Genomic DNA, 21,887 nt, shown 5'->3' with positions numbered 1-21,887 from the left:
GTAATTTTTTTATGTCTGTTATAAATTTGGCAAACTAATAAAAAAAATTTTAAGGAAAAAAGAAAATATGTTTCTCCCTCACAACATCCCTTAAAAAAATGTGTGTATTCCATTGCCTCCATTTCTGGCCTGAATCAAAAGGAAGGCTATCTTCAGTCCAAAATCACTAGTATTTCAAAACCAAACGGTTACAGCAGTTAGGAGGAAAGAAGCGGGATTTTATTTGGATATCAGAGTATCTTGGTTATTGTGGGGATAAAAAGGGGGGCATCAATGTAACCTTGAGGTCCTTGGAAGAAAGAAGGAATATAAATGAATGTCAGGGAGACATTGTGAGGATTACTTTTCCTCACATCAAACCTTTTAAAACTTTTCTTGCTTTTGGATCTCAGCCCTCGAGGGCCTCAGGCAGGGAGTTAATGTTACAACTATCCTGTGAGGTAGTTTATCTGAGGGATTGTGATTTGTCTAAACTCAACCAGTAAGTTTAATGACTACGAGGGTTTGAATCCATTTTGTGATCTTTAGGATATGACTTTCTTATGAAATGAGGACATTTCTATTAAACCAAGCATCTTGGAACCGTTTTTCTGAATGCTATCTTTAAATATTAACAGCATAATCAGAAAGATCTATGTATTTAACCTCTTGCAATTCCTCTCTTTCAGCTTGAGAACCCCAGATATTTACGTGAGAAACCTATACCATTTTCACTGGTAGGTTGCGTTTTCTATTTTGCTTTGTAAGAATTTCTGGTCTACAATTGCCCCGAAGGCAATGTGAAGTTGATTTTTTTTATTTTTTCAATAGATGTCACCCAGGATAGGTATGAGGAAGCACAATACTTCTCAAGAGGAACAGGCATTTTCCCGCATGTTTGAAAAGGAGGTAATATATATGTATATACTGTATATTACTTGTGGGGCTAACAGTCTCATTTATTTGTTTTAGTGAATGTGTGAATGCCTGTCTTTTAAAGCAATAAAAATATGAAAAACAAAGGGTTGGATCCAGAGTTCCTATGACTAAAGTTTAAGAAGCTTCTTTGGATGACAGGCCCAGTACTAGAAGTGAAATAGAACAAGCATTTTAATGTGATAAATGTTGCTTCAGAGCAGCCATCTTGAATCTCAGGCTCCTATTTGCTATGGGTTGGGGATGCTCATGGAAAGGGAGGGGAGGCCATTTTTACAGATTCCCTCTATAGCCTTCTGCCCCACCTCCCATGCTCTACTACAGTGTCCTTACAGCATTCAAGCAAATACTTTTTGAGAGGGTGCTAGACCTTCTTCCAGTAATTACTGGAACCATTTAAACCCAATGACCCCAGTCCATCCTGGTGAGGTGCTTTAGTAGGATTCCATCTCCCAGGCCAGAATATCCACTAGGGCACCAAGGCAATTTCATCACCAAAGTGAGGCCGTGGAACCTGATAGAAATGGATTCAGGTAATCGCTTTCCTTCAGGAAAACCAATTTGTGGTTTAGTAATCTGGTTTTCAAAGAAAAGGCACCAAAAAGTCTTTGGATCCTGGCCACTATTTGAACAGAGCCTGATTGCATTAAAGAAATAGTGCCCTTGGTTATCTGTAGAACTAATGAACAGAAAGTCGTACTTGAATACTAAAAAACAGAAACTTGGCAAATAATTCATTTTATACCGAAGTTAACATAACCTGCTCTTGGACTTCTGTGGTTTTCTTTAAAACTGCAACATGACACATGGTTATATATTCATAAGTTCCACAGAAGTCGATAGGACTTAATTATGTGTAACTCTGCAGGATTGCAGCCAGTGTTTTCACAGATTAATTCAGGGAATGCAACCTATTTTTTTTTAAGTATAATAGCAAGTTGTTCCGTTTGGGGTTTTTTTTATAGTTTTGAGTCTATGTTGTTCTTGCTGGTAGCTGCTATTCTGGTACTTGCTCCCTTTTGGAATATATTATATAGAATAATTAAAAGTGACTGCTCCCTTTTGATGTCTTTGCCATACATGTAATGGAATCTTTATTTTCTGAGATGACATCTTGGTATTGAAATAAACATCCAGATTCTACCACATGTGTACATTTAAAGGAAGGAACCTCTCCTGAACCTGTTCATATACTGTATCTTAAGATTATTCTTAAATTTGTTGTGGTTTTGTGTCTCTTCCACACCCTGAGTTATTTTTTGTTGTCTGACGATAGCTCACATGTATTTTAGTGTGTGGTTTCTATAAGAAGCTTGCAAATACAACATGCTTTGGTATGTAGTTTAAGATGTGACTAAATGGCAACCTAGCTAAAAATGAACAGACATACGTAGTAAGCAGTCCCATGGTGAATGTATTGTGGTTTACCTTCTGCCTGTCCCACCCCAAAGTGTCAATACTTACTATGCAGAGTTGAGCTCAACTTTTCTGCTGAAAAGATGGCAGTGTTTTTCTGTACGTACATTTGGAATTGTGAATGGATTCATAATGAACATAAAGTATTGGCTTGGGAAGGAACATTCGTGACTAAAATAGGTTCATCTTGTATACAAGAAGTTCACCTATAAATGTGCTGCTCTCTTCAGTTTGATAGCTTTGTGATGTCCTGCATTCCTTGAAGCTAGGATCAATAATTTCTTGTAACAACTGCATCTCATTTGTCACAGTGCGGAATCTCAGAATAAATATTTTCTGCTTGAAGCACATTAATATTTATTTTGGTGCTGTAACCATGGCATGGCTCAGAACAAATTCTCTATTGTCCAGACCAGGGCCTCTCTATTGCTGTATATTGAACTATTGTTGCACATTGACATCACATGCAACATGATGAGTATGAGGCAGGTAGAGATGTGATTACAGAACACAAGATTGAACTTCCCCATGCAACAAGCTGATGTGCAGGAAGCTCAATCCTACTAGGAAATGCCTGGACCCTGTTGAGGGAGGAATTCAGTCTTGCTCAGTTTACGTGTACTGAGAAATGGCTGGCACACCCAAGCTTTGTGCGGTATACCCCCCCCCACACACACATTGGCAGGCCAACATTGAGAGGTGTACGGAACAACCCACATGCCCACTTGACATCAAGATGGCATCAGGGATTGACACGTGAGTGGTCCCACCCACCTCTCAGTGTTGGCACACTGGGGTGAGGGAGATAAAGATCAGACTCACTGAGCGAAAAAGATTTCCCACCTCTCCTGTACAGTGACTAACTGTGAAATGACTTGCTGTGAAGGTCAAAATGTACAGTAAGCAGCGAGAGGGGTCTGGAATAAAAGACTTTAAAAAATAAATAAAGCCCTAAATAAAGCCATAGTCTTTGCTGGGTTATGTTAGGAAAATCAAAACAATCCAGCCATTGTGACTGGTATATGGGGATATTAGTAACCTATTTCACAATATAAAAAAATTCCTTCCAGGAGCACCTTAGAGACCAACTAAGTTGTTATTGGTATGAGCTGGAAGGATTTTTTTTATTTTGTATGGACTACGGTAGACCAACACAGCTACCTACCTGTAACTAGAACTATTTCACAGTGTTGTTAAGAATACAGAGGAAATATAGTGGAAAAGTGGAAGTTTCCATTCTTTTAATTATATTATCTAGCTCCTTACATTTCTTTTTCTTCTTTTTAACTTTTCTTTGTATCTACAAACAGTTAGCAAGTTTTAAGGAAATACAGTTGTGGTATTGCTTTGTTGTATAAACTCAGTAATAACAAAGACCTTTTGCTTTGTAGTACAAAATGTACTCAAAGATGAAACTTTATTCAAATGGAATGGTTCTAAATATAGGCCTTTTTCAGAATAGAAACTGATTGGCATCAAAATGGACTGGGTTAAATAGGATAACTGGCTCTTTGCTTTTAACCTTTCCCCTTCGTTCATAAACCATTCCTGCACCTGTTTTTACTCCCTAACAGCAAACACATGGCCTTCTTCAGTGATAGATCTCTGAACATATGAAAGTTACCAACCAGCAGATTCTAGTAGTTCTTTTCTGTGTACTTTTGACATCAATTCCACTGTTGGATGACTGTCATCAATTAAAAACCATGGGTTCAAATAAGGAAAGAAGAAACCAGCAAGAGCATACTGGTTTTCAACAGCTCTAGAGCAACTGAGAACAGATGGCAGAAGTGGTTCATTTTGAGAAATAGGAAAGTTTGCTTTGAACTCCACCCATCCTGAATGCCACCCACCCATAAAAAGAAGGGAGTAAAGTTCTTATTTACATTCTGAACAACATGAAACCAAAAAAGTTTCTGGAAATTAGTTTTTTAACTTGTGTAGAATAGAAAACAAGTCTAGCTGTATAAGGCCAGTATGATTTTAGTAGTTATAAACAGCTTTCAAACAATTGATTTAGTTGGTGTAAACTGCGGAGTTTTAGAGCCTTTTAGTGTTCCTGTTTAATTTTAAGGCTTCCATTCCATTCCGTGTTGTTATTTTTTGGATTGCATCTTTAAAATTCTCTAATTTCCCCCCTTGGAAGTAAGGAATAAAGAAATGTATAATTTTTAATGAAACTTTTGCTAAGCAAAGATAAAGGTTTTCTGTTTTTTCTTAGTCTCGCTTAAGGAAAAAATTAATATTTTTGAAAGACAAGTTCCTGGCTGTTCTAGCACTGTGGTACAAATATAAGAATGAACCAATTTCATGTTCTGGATACTTCATAGTTATTTTTACACAGTGTAATGCCATCTTGTGGTTGAATAATTGCATGTTAGGTGAAAGTACTGACTAAGTATTACTTTCATTACATCAAGGGTGCTTTATGACCATAGGGCAAATCAGGCTTTGACTGTGCTTTGATCCTCTGAATATTTCTTGCTGAGTGATGGACTTTGCTGTTACCTTTGTGGAAACTTAAGCAGCGTATGCTTCTGGGGGGAAATCTTTAGCTATCTTTCCGATTTAGAACTAGAATCCTAGTGCATCAAAGTAGCATTTGCAGCTGAAATATCTCACCTCTTTCTACCTTCAAATTTGAATCTTGATAGCTCACATGACCGGACAGATATTGCAAGTCTCTTACTGTGAATTCCCCCCCAGACTCCAGAAGAAAGTCACAAAACACCTGTTATCAGTTGATGTAAGACCACAACTTTTATTAAACACTATAACTGTAGGGTTACCCTTCCCATATCAAGACCTCCCTTCTCCCTACTTGGAGCAGAGACCAAGTCAAGGGTATGCCTTAAATTGTGCATTGGGCTGATGACTACCTGAGCTATCCAATGGAGAAGGGAAGGCAGGGTCCTCTACATGCATATTGAAATTGTCCAGGATCATAGTCTTTGCCTTCTGCAACAGAAGCCACAGAATACCTCAGCAAGGCCATTGGACAGCAGGGTGGGTGGTACATTCAGCTGTGATCTGTGGGAGAGTTTCTCCTGCAAGTTCCAAAGGCCTCAGAAGCCTGCTTTCACAGTAACTTGGTAGAGTGATTTTAATTTGACTGTTCCTGTTCTGTGGAGATGCAACAGGTGCCCACTATCTGGAAGCAACTGAAGATATTTTTGTTCCGACAGGCTTCCCCAGCTGTGTCTTCACCATAAGTGTCTGCTTTGTATGGTTTTAGTTTCATTTTAAATGTATTGGCTGGTTTTGTTCTTTTGAACTGTTCTAAATTATCTTCAGTGTACAGTACCTTGAGCTTGAGAAAGCTGTTTAGAAGCCAGTTAATAAATAAGTGGTGGTAATAATAAAAATGCACCTAACCTGTCTCAATGACTCCATGTCAGACACAAACCCTCCTGTCCAGGTTGTAAGAGGAGAGGAATGAGATCCACTCTCACATTGGGACTTTTTCTGCCTAACCTCTCCTGTGTGCCCCCTAAATCTGCTTTGGAAGGTTAAGGGAGCCCCCAGAACAAGTTTAGGGGGAAGGGGGGGATCCTGTTGCATAATTGGACCTCAGTCTACAAAAACACAACCCACTTTACTCTGTTGAATTCCACCCAGTGTTTACAACATTGGTGGAAAGTATTGTGCTGCTGTTTCCAAGGGACAGTTTGGTCATCATTGTTGCCATCCTTAAATGTGATAGTTAAAAGGTAAAAGGTTTGGATATCAGAAGGCAAGTGGTATGGGAAGAGAGAAACAACAGAGGAGTGGTAATCAATGTGGTGCACTTCAGATTACGTTGGACTTCAACTCACATCATTGTGGGCAATTGGCTATTCAGGCCAAGGTTGATGGATTGGGAACTGCACTCCCAAAATCTATGGAAGTCACCATGTTGGCTTACTAGAGGGTTGGACATTATTTGGACAGATGGGAACAGGTATGGATTCTTCATGTTTATTAATTTCCAGGGCATGGAAGGGAAACCTATTAAAATGACAGTGAATTATAGTTTATATCTGTTGATGGGGAGACATTCAGACAAATCAAAAAACAAAAACTGCACAGCTGGACCATTCCTGGGTAAAGTGCATTACATGGGATTTAGCATCTTCATCTTGGGTAATCTGTTTGAAAAGTGTTTTTGGCAAAGTGACTTTATGTAAGTAAGGATTGTGGATGGGGGAGTGAAGACTTCTTGGGAATATAAGCCTTTAGTTTAAAATATTTTTTCCCCAGGGTTGACATACATAAAACATTAGAAGCATAAAATCTTAGGTGGCATTTTCTTTTTGAAAACTCTCCAAACAGACATTTATATTAATAATGAATAGGTAATAGTTCTAAATTTTTAATTTTGAAGTACAAAAAGATGTAAATTTTTAAGTTTTCAAAACCAACACTCATAGGAATTTTAAGTGTTGCTTCTCTGTGGAAATTAAACGGCAAATGTAAAGGAAGGCTGTTTTTTCCCCATTCAGGCTGCTTCCTCTTAAACTGCAGTAAATTTTGAATAAAAGGAATTGCGTTGTTTACTTCTTCAGCAAAACATCAATAAATTACCACCCAATCCTTAATAAACAAGCTTCCTAAAGGTGCCTTTGTTGGGTAATTCCATTGTGACCAATCTGACATTTGTAAGCTGCTTTACAAATGTTTTGTGTTTTAGCTACTTTTATTTCATTCCCATTAACATTAAACTCGTTGTGTTAATTGCCTTGATCCTCCCTACAAAAATAATCAAGAAGCATGCCAGTGGTGGTAGTTTAAATGCTTTCTTGTTTTCGAAAGCTGTGGCCCATGTCAGACCCATGTCATTGAGGTTTTGCAACCTCAAGAATTTATCTGTAACTTAAGTGTTTTCTCTAAAAGTGGCAAATGACCCCTGGCCAATGTTATATGTGAGAATTTCTTGATAGAAACCCCCAAATAAGTCCCTCTAAAGCAAGATCTTGTGCATGCGACTCTTTGCTGTGAATTCAAAAGCTGCAGACCAGCATCAAGCCCATGTGAGAAGTTGTAACGCCTTCAGGAATTTATACTTAGCCATGGCAACACCCTAATGATATGTTTCCGTTAAACTCAATATTTATCATTTCATTCATCATGTCGCAGGAGTCCCCCCTTTTAAAAAGAAGATTTCATACTACTGAATATCATATTGCATCGCCTGGCTAACAATTTTTTTTTCATTGTGCCAGTCTCCAACTCAACAATAACAAAGTTGGCCACTGACATCAGCACTTCAGTGACTGCTTCTGCTTCTGTGCTTTATTTCAGAATAATTGCATATACTATAGGGACATCATTCCCTGTGTTTGTGGTGTCTATTTTAAATTGTGTTTAAAAATCATTTACTCTTTGTGTTCAAGACTGCCTTAAACCTTTCACATGGTGATAGGGCTTTTTTTCAGCAGGAACTCACTGTAACTCAGTCCTGGCACCTGTCAGGTGGGTGCTATTGCCATTAAAAGAGAACAAGGGAGGTGCTCACTGTGGGTTCTGGCACCTATTTTTCTAGAAAAATAGTACTGGTTGTATTATTCCCTGAAGCATGAGAGCTTGGCCTGCCAAACCTCCCCACTAGGCCACTTAGGTCAAGCCATGGCCGCCCACCTACACCTGATGCCATATTGGTAAGGGCAGGGCTTGACTGAAAGGCTGGAGTCTGGAGGACTGTAGGCCCAAAAACTGCTTTATCCAGCTCCCAAAGCACCCACCAACCAGCTGGTTGTCAGGAGCCTTTGAAGCGCTGCACGAAGCAGGAACCCAGTGCTAAGCAGTCTATCTCCCCCTTCACATCAGATGATACAAAGGGAGAGAGATCTTGCTGAGTTCAGGTGCACTAAGCAGGATCTCCATGCCCCCATTAGGAGAGGGGGGATTCTTCTTGGTACTGGGCTCAGGAAATCAATTGGGCACTCCAGCAAGCTCATTCCATCCCAAACTCAGTGCAAAAAGGGAAGACGGGGATATTCCGTTCCCTTTTAAGTCAGATCTTCTTGTGATCTCAAAGAGCTCCAAAGGCTTATGCCCACTTTCCTGTTAATAGGCCTGATATTGCTGCAGTCTTAAAGGGGAGGGGGACGTGCAAATTCTCGCAAAAGCTTTGGTGGTCCCCCCTCCCTCTTTAAGATTGCAGTGAGATTTGGCTTAAAAGAGACTCCCAAAGGCTTCTTCCCACTTTCCCTTTTAAGACCAATCTTGTTCCAAAGGGAGTGAAAGGGATTTTGACATCAACTTTGGCCCATGAGACAGATCTTGATAAGAATCCCATGGAGCCAGAAAAGTAGCCCTGGTGATAAGGTCTGGTCTTTGTGTGGTAAGAGTCGTCAGGTCCAGATATTTGGGCAACAGCTGGCCTGGAAAGGAATTGGTAAAACGTGGTCCAGTGTGGAAGTCCATTCCCACCATGCCTTGAATGGAGGATTGAACTAAATAACTGTAGTTTCAGTTCTGCTCATGGTCTCAGGACTAGTTTGGTAGTCACATGAGCAGAAAAAGTGTCTGGTAACCCCAGAAACCAAATGGAACTATTTTGAAATAAGTGGTTTAATGTTCAGTCCAAAGCTTAAGCAAGCAGGATATTATGAAAAACATAAAACAAGTTGTTGATTTTTTTAAAAAAATATTGTTTTATTTAAAAAGAAGCAAAGTGTGTGTGAGAGAGCACATAAAATCCATTTCATTGGTATCACTCTCAATAGCTTTAATTATAGGGAAAGAACAGATGTTTGACATCAGTAGTGTTTACATGCCCGTAAGGCTTAATTTCTTCATAGTTCTTTGTAAAGAGCATAAACAATGACAGAAACACAAAGGAATGAGCTGTGGCAATGATAAAAATTTTGCACTTGCAAACATTTCAGTATGGGAAGAATACACATAATAATCTAAAACATTATTACCGTTTTCTATTTTTATCGACAGTTTTGCCAGGAACAGTTGCTGCTTTTATTATGATTAATCAGCTTCATTGTTTTTCATTCTGAAAAAAGACATAAGAGTATCATAATATTCTTTTGAACCTATTTTGGAGATGTATTCGCCTGTGTTTGGCACTAGGCCATTAAGTAAGAGGAGCTGACAAAACTTACTATGTGTCAGCTGTATACTGTAGTAAGAAACAAAAATGAGTGGTTGATCATAAACTGGATTTATTTGTTAGACTAATAATCACAATATAGTTAACCAGCCTAACTTCATTGCATTCTTAAATTCAAAGGGAGTCTCACTTTTAGGGACACATTCCTTAAATTGGATTATCGATCACTTGCACCTGCAAATGCAACCACCTTACGTTTTGTGATATCAGTTCTACATTCTTCTGTGTTTCTACAGTGATTTATGGTGGAAAAGTTAAGACCAGTCTGTACTGAATTTCGAACCTGAAATCAAGACTTAGCTTTATTTGGAGAAAGCTTAAATGAGCTCCAGGATTCTTTGGTTTTTTTGGTTTTGGCCTGTGCTTTTAATTCCGCCCCCCCCCAAAAAAAACAATAGTAGTTAGTTAGTTAATTAATTTCTTTCTCCTGTACTTTCACACAGGGAACATGGAATGTTTGAGACCTTTCATATGGTTACTTTCCTTGAGCCAAAGCTTTATTCTGAGTCATGCTACCTTATAATATATGGAGAAGGTGACCATTGTCATCTCAGAAAAGATAAACTGAAGTTGTTAGGTGCTGCATATTCCCTTCTTGTAGGACATACAGTGAGGTGGGAAAGTATTTCCTGTTGTTATTCTGTCTCTCACAGCTACAATAAACCTACCATTAAAATTATGGACTAGTCATTTCTTCATCAGAGGGCAAACGGGCAAATTTAGCAGGGGATCACGTACGTTTCCCCCCCACTGTATATGCCTCTTGTAGCTTAAGGGACATTTATGGACCTTGGCTTAATTCCACGAGGACCATGTGAGCATTCCATGTGAGTGGCAAAGAGGAGAAAAAACAGGGAGGAGGGACAGAGAAAGGGAGGAGGAGGAGGAGGAGGAGAGAGAGAGAGAGAGAGAGAGAGAGAGAGAGAGAAGAAACTGACCTATTCACTATTTGTTCTGGCTCTGCCCACTGCTGACATGTGGCTTGCAGCAGGGAATGCAGTCACTGATTAAGAAATGTTTCCCATCCCTGGGCTAAAGCAATTGTTACAAACCTACATTAAAAATTGCTGTGCAAAAATTCACTTCAGGAGCAGCTTTAAAGGTGTATGTTCTTGATAGATGAGGCTGTTTGTTGGGAAGACCTGGGGTTAATTGGAAGAGTCTCTTGAAACCACACAGTATGTCCCTGGAATTTCACAACATCATTCAGAGTAGGTGTTTGGGGAGGGGCAATGGAGTGACAGCTGCCAGAGGGGTCTCTAGTCCCTGAATACTAGTAGAATGCCACAACATCAGGAGATGATGATGATGATATATAAATTATTATTTATACCCCACCCTTCATGCTGAGTTTCCGAACCCACTCTTGGCAGCTGCCAACAGAATATTAAAAACACGATAAAACATCAACCTTTCTGGGCTTCTGTACCTTCTCCCACAAACAGAGAGCACCAGCTCATTAAAGGCAAGCAGATCTGCACTGGCAGCCCCATTGTGCTCCCAGTACTCACAAACTGGGTGGAAGATTGGTTTCTTGAATTTCTACTGGCAGTGGAGCTGGGTTGAGTATAGCTTCTTTGGAGCCTCAGAACTTGGGGCCATGGAGATCCCCAACAGTGGTGGTAGATGCAAGCTGTGACGCTCCTACAGCCTCTGGGACCTGAGCAGATAACGGTTTCCTCTTCCTTCCATTGACAGGCATTGTATGGGGTTATCTGGAGTGTAGCACCTGAGATGGTGCACTGGGTCATGATGCATCATCAGATCACACTGCTGGCATGTAGTGGCTGTCTCCATTTGGGGACATCTCCCTGGGTATTGCTGAGCAGCAGCTGTCTATGGAATGCCATTTTTGCTACACCCAGAAAACACCTTGTGACATAATGGGCCTGTCTCCAGGATGCCTCTCCTTTCTAGCAGCCCTGGCCGGACCACCTCCCATTGCTGCCCATACCTGTAGGCACTTATGCCTTATTAGCATGCTGCAAGCTCCCCAGGCTGCTTGTTCACCTTGGTCCAGCAACCTGATGTCTAAGATTGTTCCTTCTGCCTTCTGGGTGTTTCATGGTATCCATCTGTTTCTCTGTTGAATTTCAAAACACACTTCCAGAAGATATGTTGTAAACTCCTATAAGAAAGTGGCATTTCTCACTTATGGCTGTGGTAAACTGATTGCAACTGAGAAAATGTAGAAGACCGGTTTGAGAATCCCTTTAATATAAACTATTAAATTCTTGGGCAATATAAAATAAAAGAGATCCAATCTTGCCAAAGCACATGCATTATTGTTGGCTTACACTGGATGAACACCCCCCTTTTAAGGAGTTCTCTGTGTATTAAAGTTCTCTTTTTGCCTTCATTTGATTGCCTGGTGCATTTTGTTTTCAGCAATTATTTTTCAGTGTTAACCTCAGTGCCCAACATACTTTTATAATTATATACTGGTATTTGCATTTACAAGCATCTTGCATTTATTTAGATTATGTTTGTAGACAATATGGACAGAATTAGTGAAAGACAAGGCAGGATTATTTGAAGGTGCTGGATATTTTTCATATCCAGAATCTTTTTACTAAGTATTCAAACAGAATATATTTGTCTTTGCGGCTTTCAATTTAAATTATTCATTGATCAGTTTTCCTATCATTGTTTTGCACCATTTTTAGTTTGTTTGCATTATTATTTTTATTTTGCAAGAACTGTAGGAAGGCAGGGGAAAGTTGGGATGCTATTGCAGGTGCAGTAAGAGAAAATGGGAATTGACTTCTCTTATGCAAATTGAGACCAACATATGGGTACTTGCAAGTAGAAAACAGTTTGTTGTTGAAAAAGGCTTTTTCTACTTGTCTAACTTCAGCTGAAACCATTTTCAGCAGATTGATATTTATTTATTTATATAAATAAATAAAATGAGTGACTTTAACTTTTAAAATATTGGGCTTATTTTGGAGGTTGGTAAAAAATAATATTATTTTGTTTCTCTTGAAACTGATCAATATATTTAAATTTTCCATTTGCAGCTGGAGATGAAATCCAAACTAATGGAAGCTAGAATTCAAGAAGAAAAGCTTAAATTACAGCAGAAGCACGATGGAGATGTTCAGAAGGTATAGTATATTGTGAAAAAGGTTTGAATGATGATTGTATATGACTGTAGTGTGCAAGGAAATAATAAAAGTAAAGCTTTTCCTTAGGCAGTTTATCCAGTATTTGGCTTTAAAATAGGATTCCATTGGCTATGTGAAACGCTCGAAAACTGATATGAATGGGATTTTGTATATCGGAATAATAAGAATTTTTGGATGCAGCATTGTGCTGTCTTTTGTAGCTTGCACTGAACATGTTAAGTAGGATTACAAACTACTTGGCCTTGGTAGGCAGTTCCACTTATATGGAAAAATGCACATATGTGCTTGCTTGCGCACAAGCACGAAAATTTGAACACTCCTAAAACCCTGTATTTTGCTACTGTAACCTTGTGGTGATGGATGTGAGAGAGATTTTGCAAATGGCTTGAAGCCTGCGGTCTAAAGAGCTGTGGTAAAAGCTTTGGCAACCACTGAGGTGAATTTCAGTAGATAGGGCTTGTGGCTATTTCTTTGCACTTGCCAGAACAGAAGTTGGTCCCAGTGGTGGTACAAGAGAGCACGTTATCTCCCAACTAGTTAATCCCGTGCCAGATCCTACATTGGTAATAGCATTTGATTGTTGGAAACATTTCTCATTTTGTTAATAGGCATTCCATTGGCTCTGTAAAACCTTGTAATTACCAAGAAGTCTTGGTAGATTTACATCAGAAGGTCTGATGGAGTTAATTTTTTTATTTATTTAGAAGAGTTTGCAAAGAGCACATAATGCCAAACACAGTTTAGTTTAATGTGGCTTAACATCCAATTGACTTCTGACTAGTATAAACTACAATTCAGAGTATTTCCACTCTGAATGCATTTGATCTTACAACGCTCCATGAGCAGAAGGCCGCTGCCACATAAAGAAGGGTTTTCAGCGAACTGAAATCCAGAAGTCCACTTCCATTTGTGCAAGGCATTGCACAGTCCCTTGCGTGAGGTTTTGCTCAGCATCTCAAGATGCATACTGGCACAAGGGCTTGCATGGTGCTGCAGGCTGTCTTCCACTAGTCCCTGCAAACAGTTAATGGGGCAGCACCACTTCCACTTTGGGGTACCATATTTGTCGCCTGAGGTATAGGAGTCCTCGGTGGTTAGCAGTGTCTTGTACCAGCTTTGGCTGGTATGCCTGCTACAGCAGCTCCTGGATAGGAACAGCTTGGCCACTGTAGTCCATGCACTGGTAGTCTCAAGACTGGATTATGTGCTTTATCTGCGACTGCCCTTGGGCAGTCCGAAGCTTGAGCTAGTGTGGAATACTGCAGCTAGACTGGTGGTGGGAACAGACAACCACCAGCTCATTCCACAAGTCTTAAAAGATCTGTACTGATTTCCCATCTGCTAGCGGACCAGGTTCAGGGTTCTCATACTAGTAGTGTACAAAGCTCTGAACAATTTAGACCCAGGACACCTTAAGAATTGTCTTACTCTGTACGTCCCAGATTGATTTCTGAGATCACGTAGGGCAGTACTGTTATTGGGCCAGAGGCATGACTCATGTCAATGAGGAGTTATTTCTTCCTTCAGTGTAGTGCACCCAACTCTGTCCCTTACTCACTTTCACATGCAAGAGGGGGGCCTTTGTGGTGTGAATGCTGTTTTGATGTTTTCTTCTCCAGTGTTTTAATTTATCTTTACATTTTGTGCACTGTATATTTTAATTTTGCAAGCTGTTTTGAGACCTAGATGTGGTGAAAAGTGGGGTATAAACTTTCTGAATAAACGAAATACATAAAATGCATGCTGTAGCGCTGAGTATTTTGCAGGGTAATAGCAGGGTAATAATAGAAGTTAATTTGTTGTAATGACTCAGAGGGGATAGCAGTACTGAAAATCTGTCGAAAGACTTGGTGAATGCTGGTTTTTCATGCTTGTTTGCTTTGTTTTAAGGCTATGCTGTTTGGGGATTTTTCTTGCACTGTATTGATTTTGTGTAAACTGTGTTGTGTATCTTTGTAGAAAGGCAGGGTATAAATTCATACGTAATAATGATAACATTGTTTGACCCCGAAGTATAAAACATTGAAGATTCCTCAAAAGGATTGTAAAATTTGGCAATGTACATATTTTGTTAATTGGCTCTTGCCACTGTGTCTAGGTGCTGAATATGAGAGGATGTAAGAGTTTTGAAAGAATAACATGGAATGGGAGGTTGGTCAACCCAAGGCACCAACAGCTCCCAAAGGTGTCCAGTGTGAAACCACATCCTCTTAAACAGTAATGTTAGGATTGGTGTCAGAGGCAATATGATTTCTCAGTTAAAGTTCACTTGTACCAGAACTCTGAACTGAGCCTGGGGTGAGTAAATGTCCTGGGTGGTTGAAGATGAAGTGAATCTGCTGATGGAATCCTCAACAATGAGTACAGTCATGAATCCTGGTCAGGTCTCTCGTATGTCAGCCAAACTGAAAAAGAAGATAACAGCATAAGAAAACTGAAATATATGTTGGCAAGATGGGTGGCAATAGGTGATGGGATTTGGAGATGGTTGGGAAACAGTTTCCCCTCAACTTCCCTGAAAAAAGTGGTCCTAATTGCTTTGAGCATAGTAAGAGATTAAAAGAAGAGCCAGTGGACTTTTTGCCTCCAGCCTGTAATGTTACTATATATTTGTATTCCAGATTCACAGTGTGGGTGAAAGTAATGCCTTGCTTCCTTTAAGTTTATGCATTGCTGAGAGTGAATAGGAAATGTCCGTGTGTCATGAAATGAAAGACAGTGAGGCAGAACATTATTTTATAAATTTGTGGGATATCCTGTGGTACTTCATGACCACATGTGGTACAGTGGAGAGCTGGCAGTTTTGCAAATAACCAAGTTTTATTGTTACAATCAATGGAAGTAGACCATTGTCTAGGCCTGTAGGAGCCATAGTAGTTTGGGCTTGTATATTCAGCCCAGTACGAAAGGCATAGGGCAAGAAAACTTACATTTCAATACTATTCAGAATTGTGAGTACCACTAAATATTGGGTGAGTGTAAAGGGAATAGAATATATTTTTCACAAAGGTGAGATTGTGGCCAGAGAATATGGCGGTGGGAATTATCCCAGGATTTGGGGAATCCACTGAAAAGTTTAAGCTGGTTAATAATCATAAATATGTACAGCCCTGTATTCTGGGGAGGTTTAGAACAAAAATATTGCCCTTGCTTTTCCTTTGAAACTAGTAGTTTTGTTTTGACTGACACAGCAGGGTCTCCAGATGAGATGTCCTATGGTATTCTAAAGTAAAGAATAATCCTTTTATTATTATTTTTTGTTTGCAGACTGAATACCGAGTTCTTTTGTAAAGAAAACATTTCATCTTGAATGTTTTCTTCACTGTGTTCATGAACATTCTTTTCTTTTCTTGCTGGGATCCCAAAGGATTAAACAGAGCATTTAGCAATAATACTTACACTTGCATTTTAGAGTTCTCTTTCAGAACTTGTTAGACTTCAAAATTCTTTATATGATTGCAAAGGGATGTTGATGCCTTGGGGAAAATAAATCTTCTCAAAATCAGTCTTTTGTGTAACGTTTTCCCCTCTTTTCAGTTCCTTTCACAAAGGACATTTACACTAAAACTGTACGAGTCTTTTAAAAAGTTTTGTGCTGTTTTGACCAGCTGAATTCCTCCTTTGTTTATGTTACATTTAGTTGCTCTAAATACTTTCTAAATTCACAAATCCTTATTAAGAGTGTGAGAAATATACACTTCATGGAGTTTCTTTTAATATACCAAACTTATCTTGGTTCCTGCTGATACTATACTGTATTCTGATTGTAGTCTTTCCTGTATATACTTAGCCTCATAGATTTACTAAGCACTGGTGATTTTTCCTATAGATTTTGGACAGAAAGAATAATGAAACTGAGGTACTGAAGACCTTGTACAAAACTAAGCAGAGTGAAGCTGAAGAGACCATTCGAAAGCTTGAAAAAAAAGGTGATGAAGCATAAACAAAGTACTCTGGACTCAAAAGTATTAATGTTCACCTTATCTAACTAGAGGCAAATATTTAGGACTTTGTCAGAAATTGCTCCTCAAACTGGCTTTGCCATGGATTGCTACAGAACAAAAAAGAGCATCCCTGTTCTCTTTGGTTAGATCTTCTCAGCAGCCTGAGAACGCAGAAGCAGGATGAGTCTGCTGGCATGCTGGTCAACAGCTACTGTTGGGAGTTATTGTCTCATTTGGAGGGTATACCTTTGAACCTGCATAGAATTAATCTGAATACATTTGAAGAGTCTTAATTGTTTTGCTGTTAGAAGCATTTGAGCACCATGAGCTTTGCTTGGTTTTCTAAAGTGAAATTATTTGGCCCAGGACTGTTCTGCCAAACCAATGGGCACCCCCTCTCCACCACCCCAATACCAGCCCCTGTGTCCTATGACAAACCACTTTTGCAATTTGGGATTAAAAAAACAACAATATGGCAGCACAGTCCATTAATCAGATGAGAAACAAACAAAATCTTGGTAGACCTATCTACTGAATTCTGTACAATTAGAGTACAGAAGGTGACCATTTTGTGCGGGGGTTTCGTTCCGCAGAGCATGCATAAATGCCCCCACCCCATTATGCCCTGCCCCCGTTAAGCCCTGCCCTTATCCAGTCCCCATTCTGCCCTCTTCTGGGTCGGCAATCATGCGTCAATTGGATGTGTCTAAAATGGTCACTACCTGTAGTTCTTTGGAACCTGACCATCCTTTCTATTCAAAACATTGATACGTTTTATGATCACACTTATCCAGAAATAAATTGGAAGCAAACTAATTTTGTCGTTCAAGGTTTTTTTTAGAAATGTAATCAAAGGCAGGTTTCACACATTAAAATGAAATGCCGCTTTTAAACAAAGTAAGGTCAGCCGGAACACTCATCTGATTATATCCGTTGCCAGATGTAATATCAGAAAGGCCCATTTTCTCATGTATTGCATTTTCTTCTTTTATATTTCTCTTTTCTGACAGTTCAGACGCTTGTCCGTGAGTCACAAGTTGTTAGAGAAGCAAAGGAAAAGCAAATTGCAGAACTAAAGAAGTTGTGTGAGCAAAGTACAGATTCCTTGAACAATGAATGGGAGAAAAGGGTAATCTGTATTTTTTTTTTTCTGGATTCACTATAAATGTAGGAAGATAATGATATGGAAATAATATTTCTATTTTTTAAAAATAATACCTTGCCTTTTTATAATACCACAGCCATTTTAGGATAGGGGCTACTGAATGCTATCCTAATTGTTGTGTATGTTTGCATATAGCTCCATAATGCCGTGGCTGAAATGGAAAAGGAGAAGTTTGACCTTCAGAAAAAACACACGGAAAACATCCAGGAACTGCTGGAGGATACAAATGCACGACTAAGTAAAATGGAAGCAGAATACTTGGCACAAAACAAATCAACTGTAAGTATTCCAGGGTATGGAAATTTGTATAGTTCAAGTGACATAAACGAGTGTATTGCAGTGCTGATATAAAAATTTAGGTAAAAAAATTCTTTGTGTCACAGAAATATGTGTAAATATTGTCAGGCTGAGAATTATTGTAACTCTTGTGCAGTACAAGACTGTAAACAGTGACATTGCTTTACTAAATGGATAGTTGAAGTGGGAACACTGTGTCTCTTCCTCTCCCCCATCCTGCTTCACACAAGGTTTCACTTCACCTCTATGTTTGTTTTGAATATAATACCTGATACATTTTACAGTTTATTGTAAGACTTTCATTATGAAATGGCAGTAATGATTCAGAGCTCCAGCTAAAGCTTTTCTCCTACTTTTTAGTTCTATAGAGAATCAAACCTGTAGAGGTGCAAAACCTGCATAGGAATGTGGGCCTTGCCTTTTATGGTATTATGGCTAATCAGCAACGGCTTCCTCTTTAGGTCACATTTTTTTCTGTATCATTGAAACAGTGGGTTTCCTTGATCTAAAGTGTGGATTACTTTCCTGCAATGAAGAGTTGTTGTTGTTGTTGCTGCTGCTATTCTTCTTCTTCTCCTTCTTCTTCTTCCTCCTCCTCCTCCTCCTCTATGCTATACATGCAGGTCTCAGAGTGGTTCACAGAATAAAATCAGAATATGAAACCACAAAGTACATAATAAAATAAAAACAACAACAATAACCCAATAACCCCTCACCCAACACATTTTCAAAGGGCATGGGATGTCAATCAAATCCTTGATTAAAAGGGAATGTTTTTGCCTGGCGCGTAATGGTGTATAATGAAGGCGCCAAGTGAACCTCCCTGAGGAGAGCATTCGACAGACTGGGAGCCACTGCAGAGAAGGCCCATTCTCGTGTTGCCACATTCCGAATGTCTCAGAGGGCCTCAGAAGGTGATATCAGGGTCTGGATAGGTTCATAGGGAAAGTGGTGGTCCTTGAGGTATTGCGGTCCTGACGTGTTCAAAATCAGCACTTTGAATTGGACCCAGAACTGGTAGCCAGTGTAGTCAGACCAGGATTGGTGTAATGTGCTCAAACTGGCTTGCTCCGGTGAGTAACCTGGCCGCTGAATTCTGCACTACCTTAAGTTCCCAAACTGTCTTCAGAGGCAGCCCTACATATAATGTAGGTCCATGCCTTTTCCTTATGTTTGCACTTTATTTTCCAGTTTTAATGTTCTTAGCATGGGATATTTAAACCTATAAGTTTTATGCTATGATAAATCTGCTCTGCTGGTGTCTCCTGATTGTTCCATTGCCCCATCTTAATGTTTCTTCATGGATATTTGCCACATAGGATGCCAAGAGACCTTATCAAAAGAATTGCTCAGTTAGTTAGAAAATCCCCACTTTTTTATCTCCCTCCTCCCGAAGTGACCTACTTTCAGATCTGCAAGTTCAATCTGTTTAGTGTAGAGTGTGAAGAACACAGAGAATTGGAAGGTAGGGTTGGCCAGATCACTCTGTCTCTGGTTTGTATCTATGTCAAGTGTGTTTATTCAGAAGTCTGTTCCATCCCATTTCTGCAGTTAACTTGCAGATATTTTAAAAAAGCTAAATCTGTATAAAAATTCATAGATGCTTAAATATGTGGTTAATCACGGAATACATCTTCAAATACCTATTTTATGTCAATGTACACATTTCTAAATGTGTTTTTTCATAAAATAAGTACATTTTGGTTCTTTTTTTAAAAGCTAAGAACTGTATCAGAAAATTCCAAGTGCCAAATCTGCAGGATATTTATGTTCTGGCCCTTATGGTAGCCCAGGAGGTTCAAACGAGGTCATTTTGCTTAAAAAATACCTCCCCATCTCTGTTCTGGAAGGCAGAGATGTTGCAGGAAAACTGACACCTTTCTTGGGTACTGGCAAGTCTGGCAAGTACAGTCATACCTCGGGTTGAAGTAGCTTCAGGTTAAGCATTTTCGGATTGCACTCTGCAGCGACCTGGAAGTAATGGCGCACGTTACTTCCGGGTATCGGTGCTCGCGCATGCGCAGACACTCAAAATGCCGTCAGGCGCATGCGTGGAAGCGGCAAATCGCGATCTACGGATGCAGGTTGCGTTCACTTCAGGATGTGAATGGGGCTCTGGAACGGATCCCATTTGCATCCAGAGGTACCACTGTAGTCAGTCTTTGATTCTGGAAAATGATTCCTCTTCCGTGTTCTGAAAGGCTGAGCCAAACTAAGTACACAGCCAAGGAGGATGACTCCCCAGATTGGTTGTCATAATCAGAGTTGTCAGTAAGACTTCACAGGGCACCAGATTCTGTTTAAAAACGGTTTTCTTTTTTCTCCTTTCTCTTCCTTCATGATGAATCATAGAATAGAATCATAGAATCATAGAGTTGGAAGACACCACAAGGGCCATCGAGTCCAACCCCCTGCCAAGCAGGAAACACCATCAGAGCACTCCTGACATATGGTTGTCAAGCCTCTGCTTAAAGACCTCCAAAGAAGGAGACTCCACCACATTCCTTGGCAGCAAATTCCACTGTCGAACAGCTCTTACTGTCAGGAAGTTCTTCCTAATGTTTAGGTGGAATCTTCTTTCTTGTAGTTTGGATCCATTGCTCCGGGTCCGCTTCTCTGGAGCAGCAGAAAACAATTGGACACACTAATCTTTCTCTTACCTCTTTTGCTCTTTTCCAGTCTTAAGTAGTGGAAGGGCAGAGGGGAGCTGAAGTACAGCAAGAAGAAAGAAGTTGCTAGTGTTGTTTCTTCCCATCTCTCCCTGACCATTAACTCATTAGTTGGCCTTAGACGAACCATTATCTCTCGGTGATAATTTTGGCCCTTTCTTCCGGGGCAGTTATATCAATGTATATGCAGCACTTGGAAGATTTGAAATGCTCTCTCTGACCATGTTTGCATATTACAGCAAGCCGTGAGCTGATGCTCAGTGTGAATGAGCAGTGTTCTATTGCAGACTGTCGAATTCCTCCCATTTCACTCTGTCTTTACTCAAGCAAGGGGAAGCAAAGCACAAGCTGTGATGTGCAAAGCAGCACTCGTGGTTCCTTTCCCCCTGCCCAAGGAAGGGTGAAGTGAAACAGGAACAAGTTCACAGTTCATGCTAAGCCATGGATTGTGGCTTTCCATGGCAAGTGAACAGGACCTATAAATGCAAAGCATTTTGATTTATGGAAAGGGAGAACGTTCATCATCTTAAATTCTTTTCAAGTTATTGTTAGTGCTGGTAGTAGCTTCCATGTGTTACGATTGAACTCTTTGCACTCTTCATGATATGCCATGGTTGTCTGTCCCCGCTGCCAGCATTGACAAGGCCTGTTGAAAGACAACAAAGACCATGAATGCTTTCTTTGAGTTGTCATAGCATCGGCATAGTTATGGTATCAGAGGATGTATTGCAACAGTGGGCACACGTAATGACTTATTCTTCTAGATTTGCAGGATGGAATGGGGTCACACTTGAGCAACGTTAAAAGATTTGAAAGTACTTGTTAGCAGATAGGGAACTGGACACAGATTGGGAAGCTGTAACCCCTAGGGGGGAATCTCATTTAAAGGGGTCATCCATCATCCCAGATTGGTTCCTCGTGTAGATGGGAAGCCACTTTTCATCTTGCAATTCCCGCATGGTCCTTCATCATTTCTTTATTCTAGTTTGACAGTAGAGACAGAACACAAACTCATCGCAAAAGTGTCTCTCTGTTCTGTGCTCAGGTGTTGATGTTTCACAAGGTTTTGTGTCTTGGTGTCGTTCCCTTCTGGGTCGCTTGTGAGATGAATTTTGTACTTGGAGTTTGCAAGGCAGGTATTTGTGCCTTAAAACTCAACAAGTCCCTTTTGACATTTTTCATCAGTGTGGCACATTTAAAGTAGTGATCATTTGTTTGATGTTGCCTTTAAAGCTCACTCAAATTTTA

The 21,887-nt window shown here is 39.8% G+C and overlaps 1 protein-coding gene across 5 annotated transcripts in view; it reads left to right on the top strand.

Moving 5' to 3' along the window:
- The window catches only part of CEP112 (centrosomal protein 112), a gene marked incomplete at its 3' end in the record, with an annotated part of 207,445 nt that overhangs the window by 27,548 nt on the left and 158,010 nt on the right, over window positions 1-21,887 (top strand). For all 5 annotated transcript variants that reach the window (XR_014508003.1, XM_083427382.1, XM_083427383.1 and 2 more), the window contains 6 exons: window positions 669-716; window positions 811-888; window positions 12,457-12,543; window positions 16,394-16,493; window positions 17,519-17,637; window positions 17,809-17,952. Coding sequence is in view for 4 of the 5 variants with exons in the window: in XM_083427382.1 (XP_083283508.1) it covers window positions 669-716; window positions 811-888; window positions 12,457-12,543; window positions 16,394-16,493; window positions 17,519-17,637; window positions 17,809-17,952 (576 nt within the window). The remainder of the gene's footprint in view (window positions 1-668; window positions 717-810; window positions 889-12,456; window positions 12,544-16,393; window positions 16,494-17,518; window positions 17,638-17,808; window positions 17,953-21,887) is intronic.

This window comes from Podarcis tiliguerta, assembly GCF_965153285.1.
Source record: "Podarcis tiliguerta genome assembly, chromosome: 2".
NCBI lineage: Eukaryota > Metazoa > Chordata > Lepidosauria > Squamata > Lacertidae > Podarcis > Podarcis tiliguerta.
The sequence above is the reverse complement of the archived record's forward strand: the minus strand, read 5'-3'. Positions and strand labels throughout refer to the sequence as shown.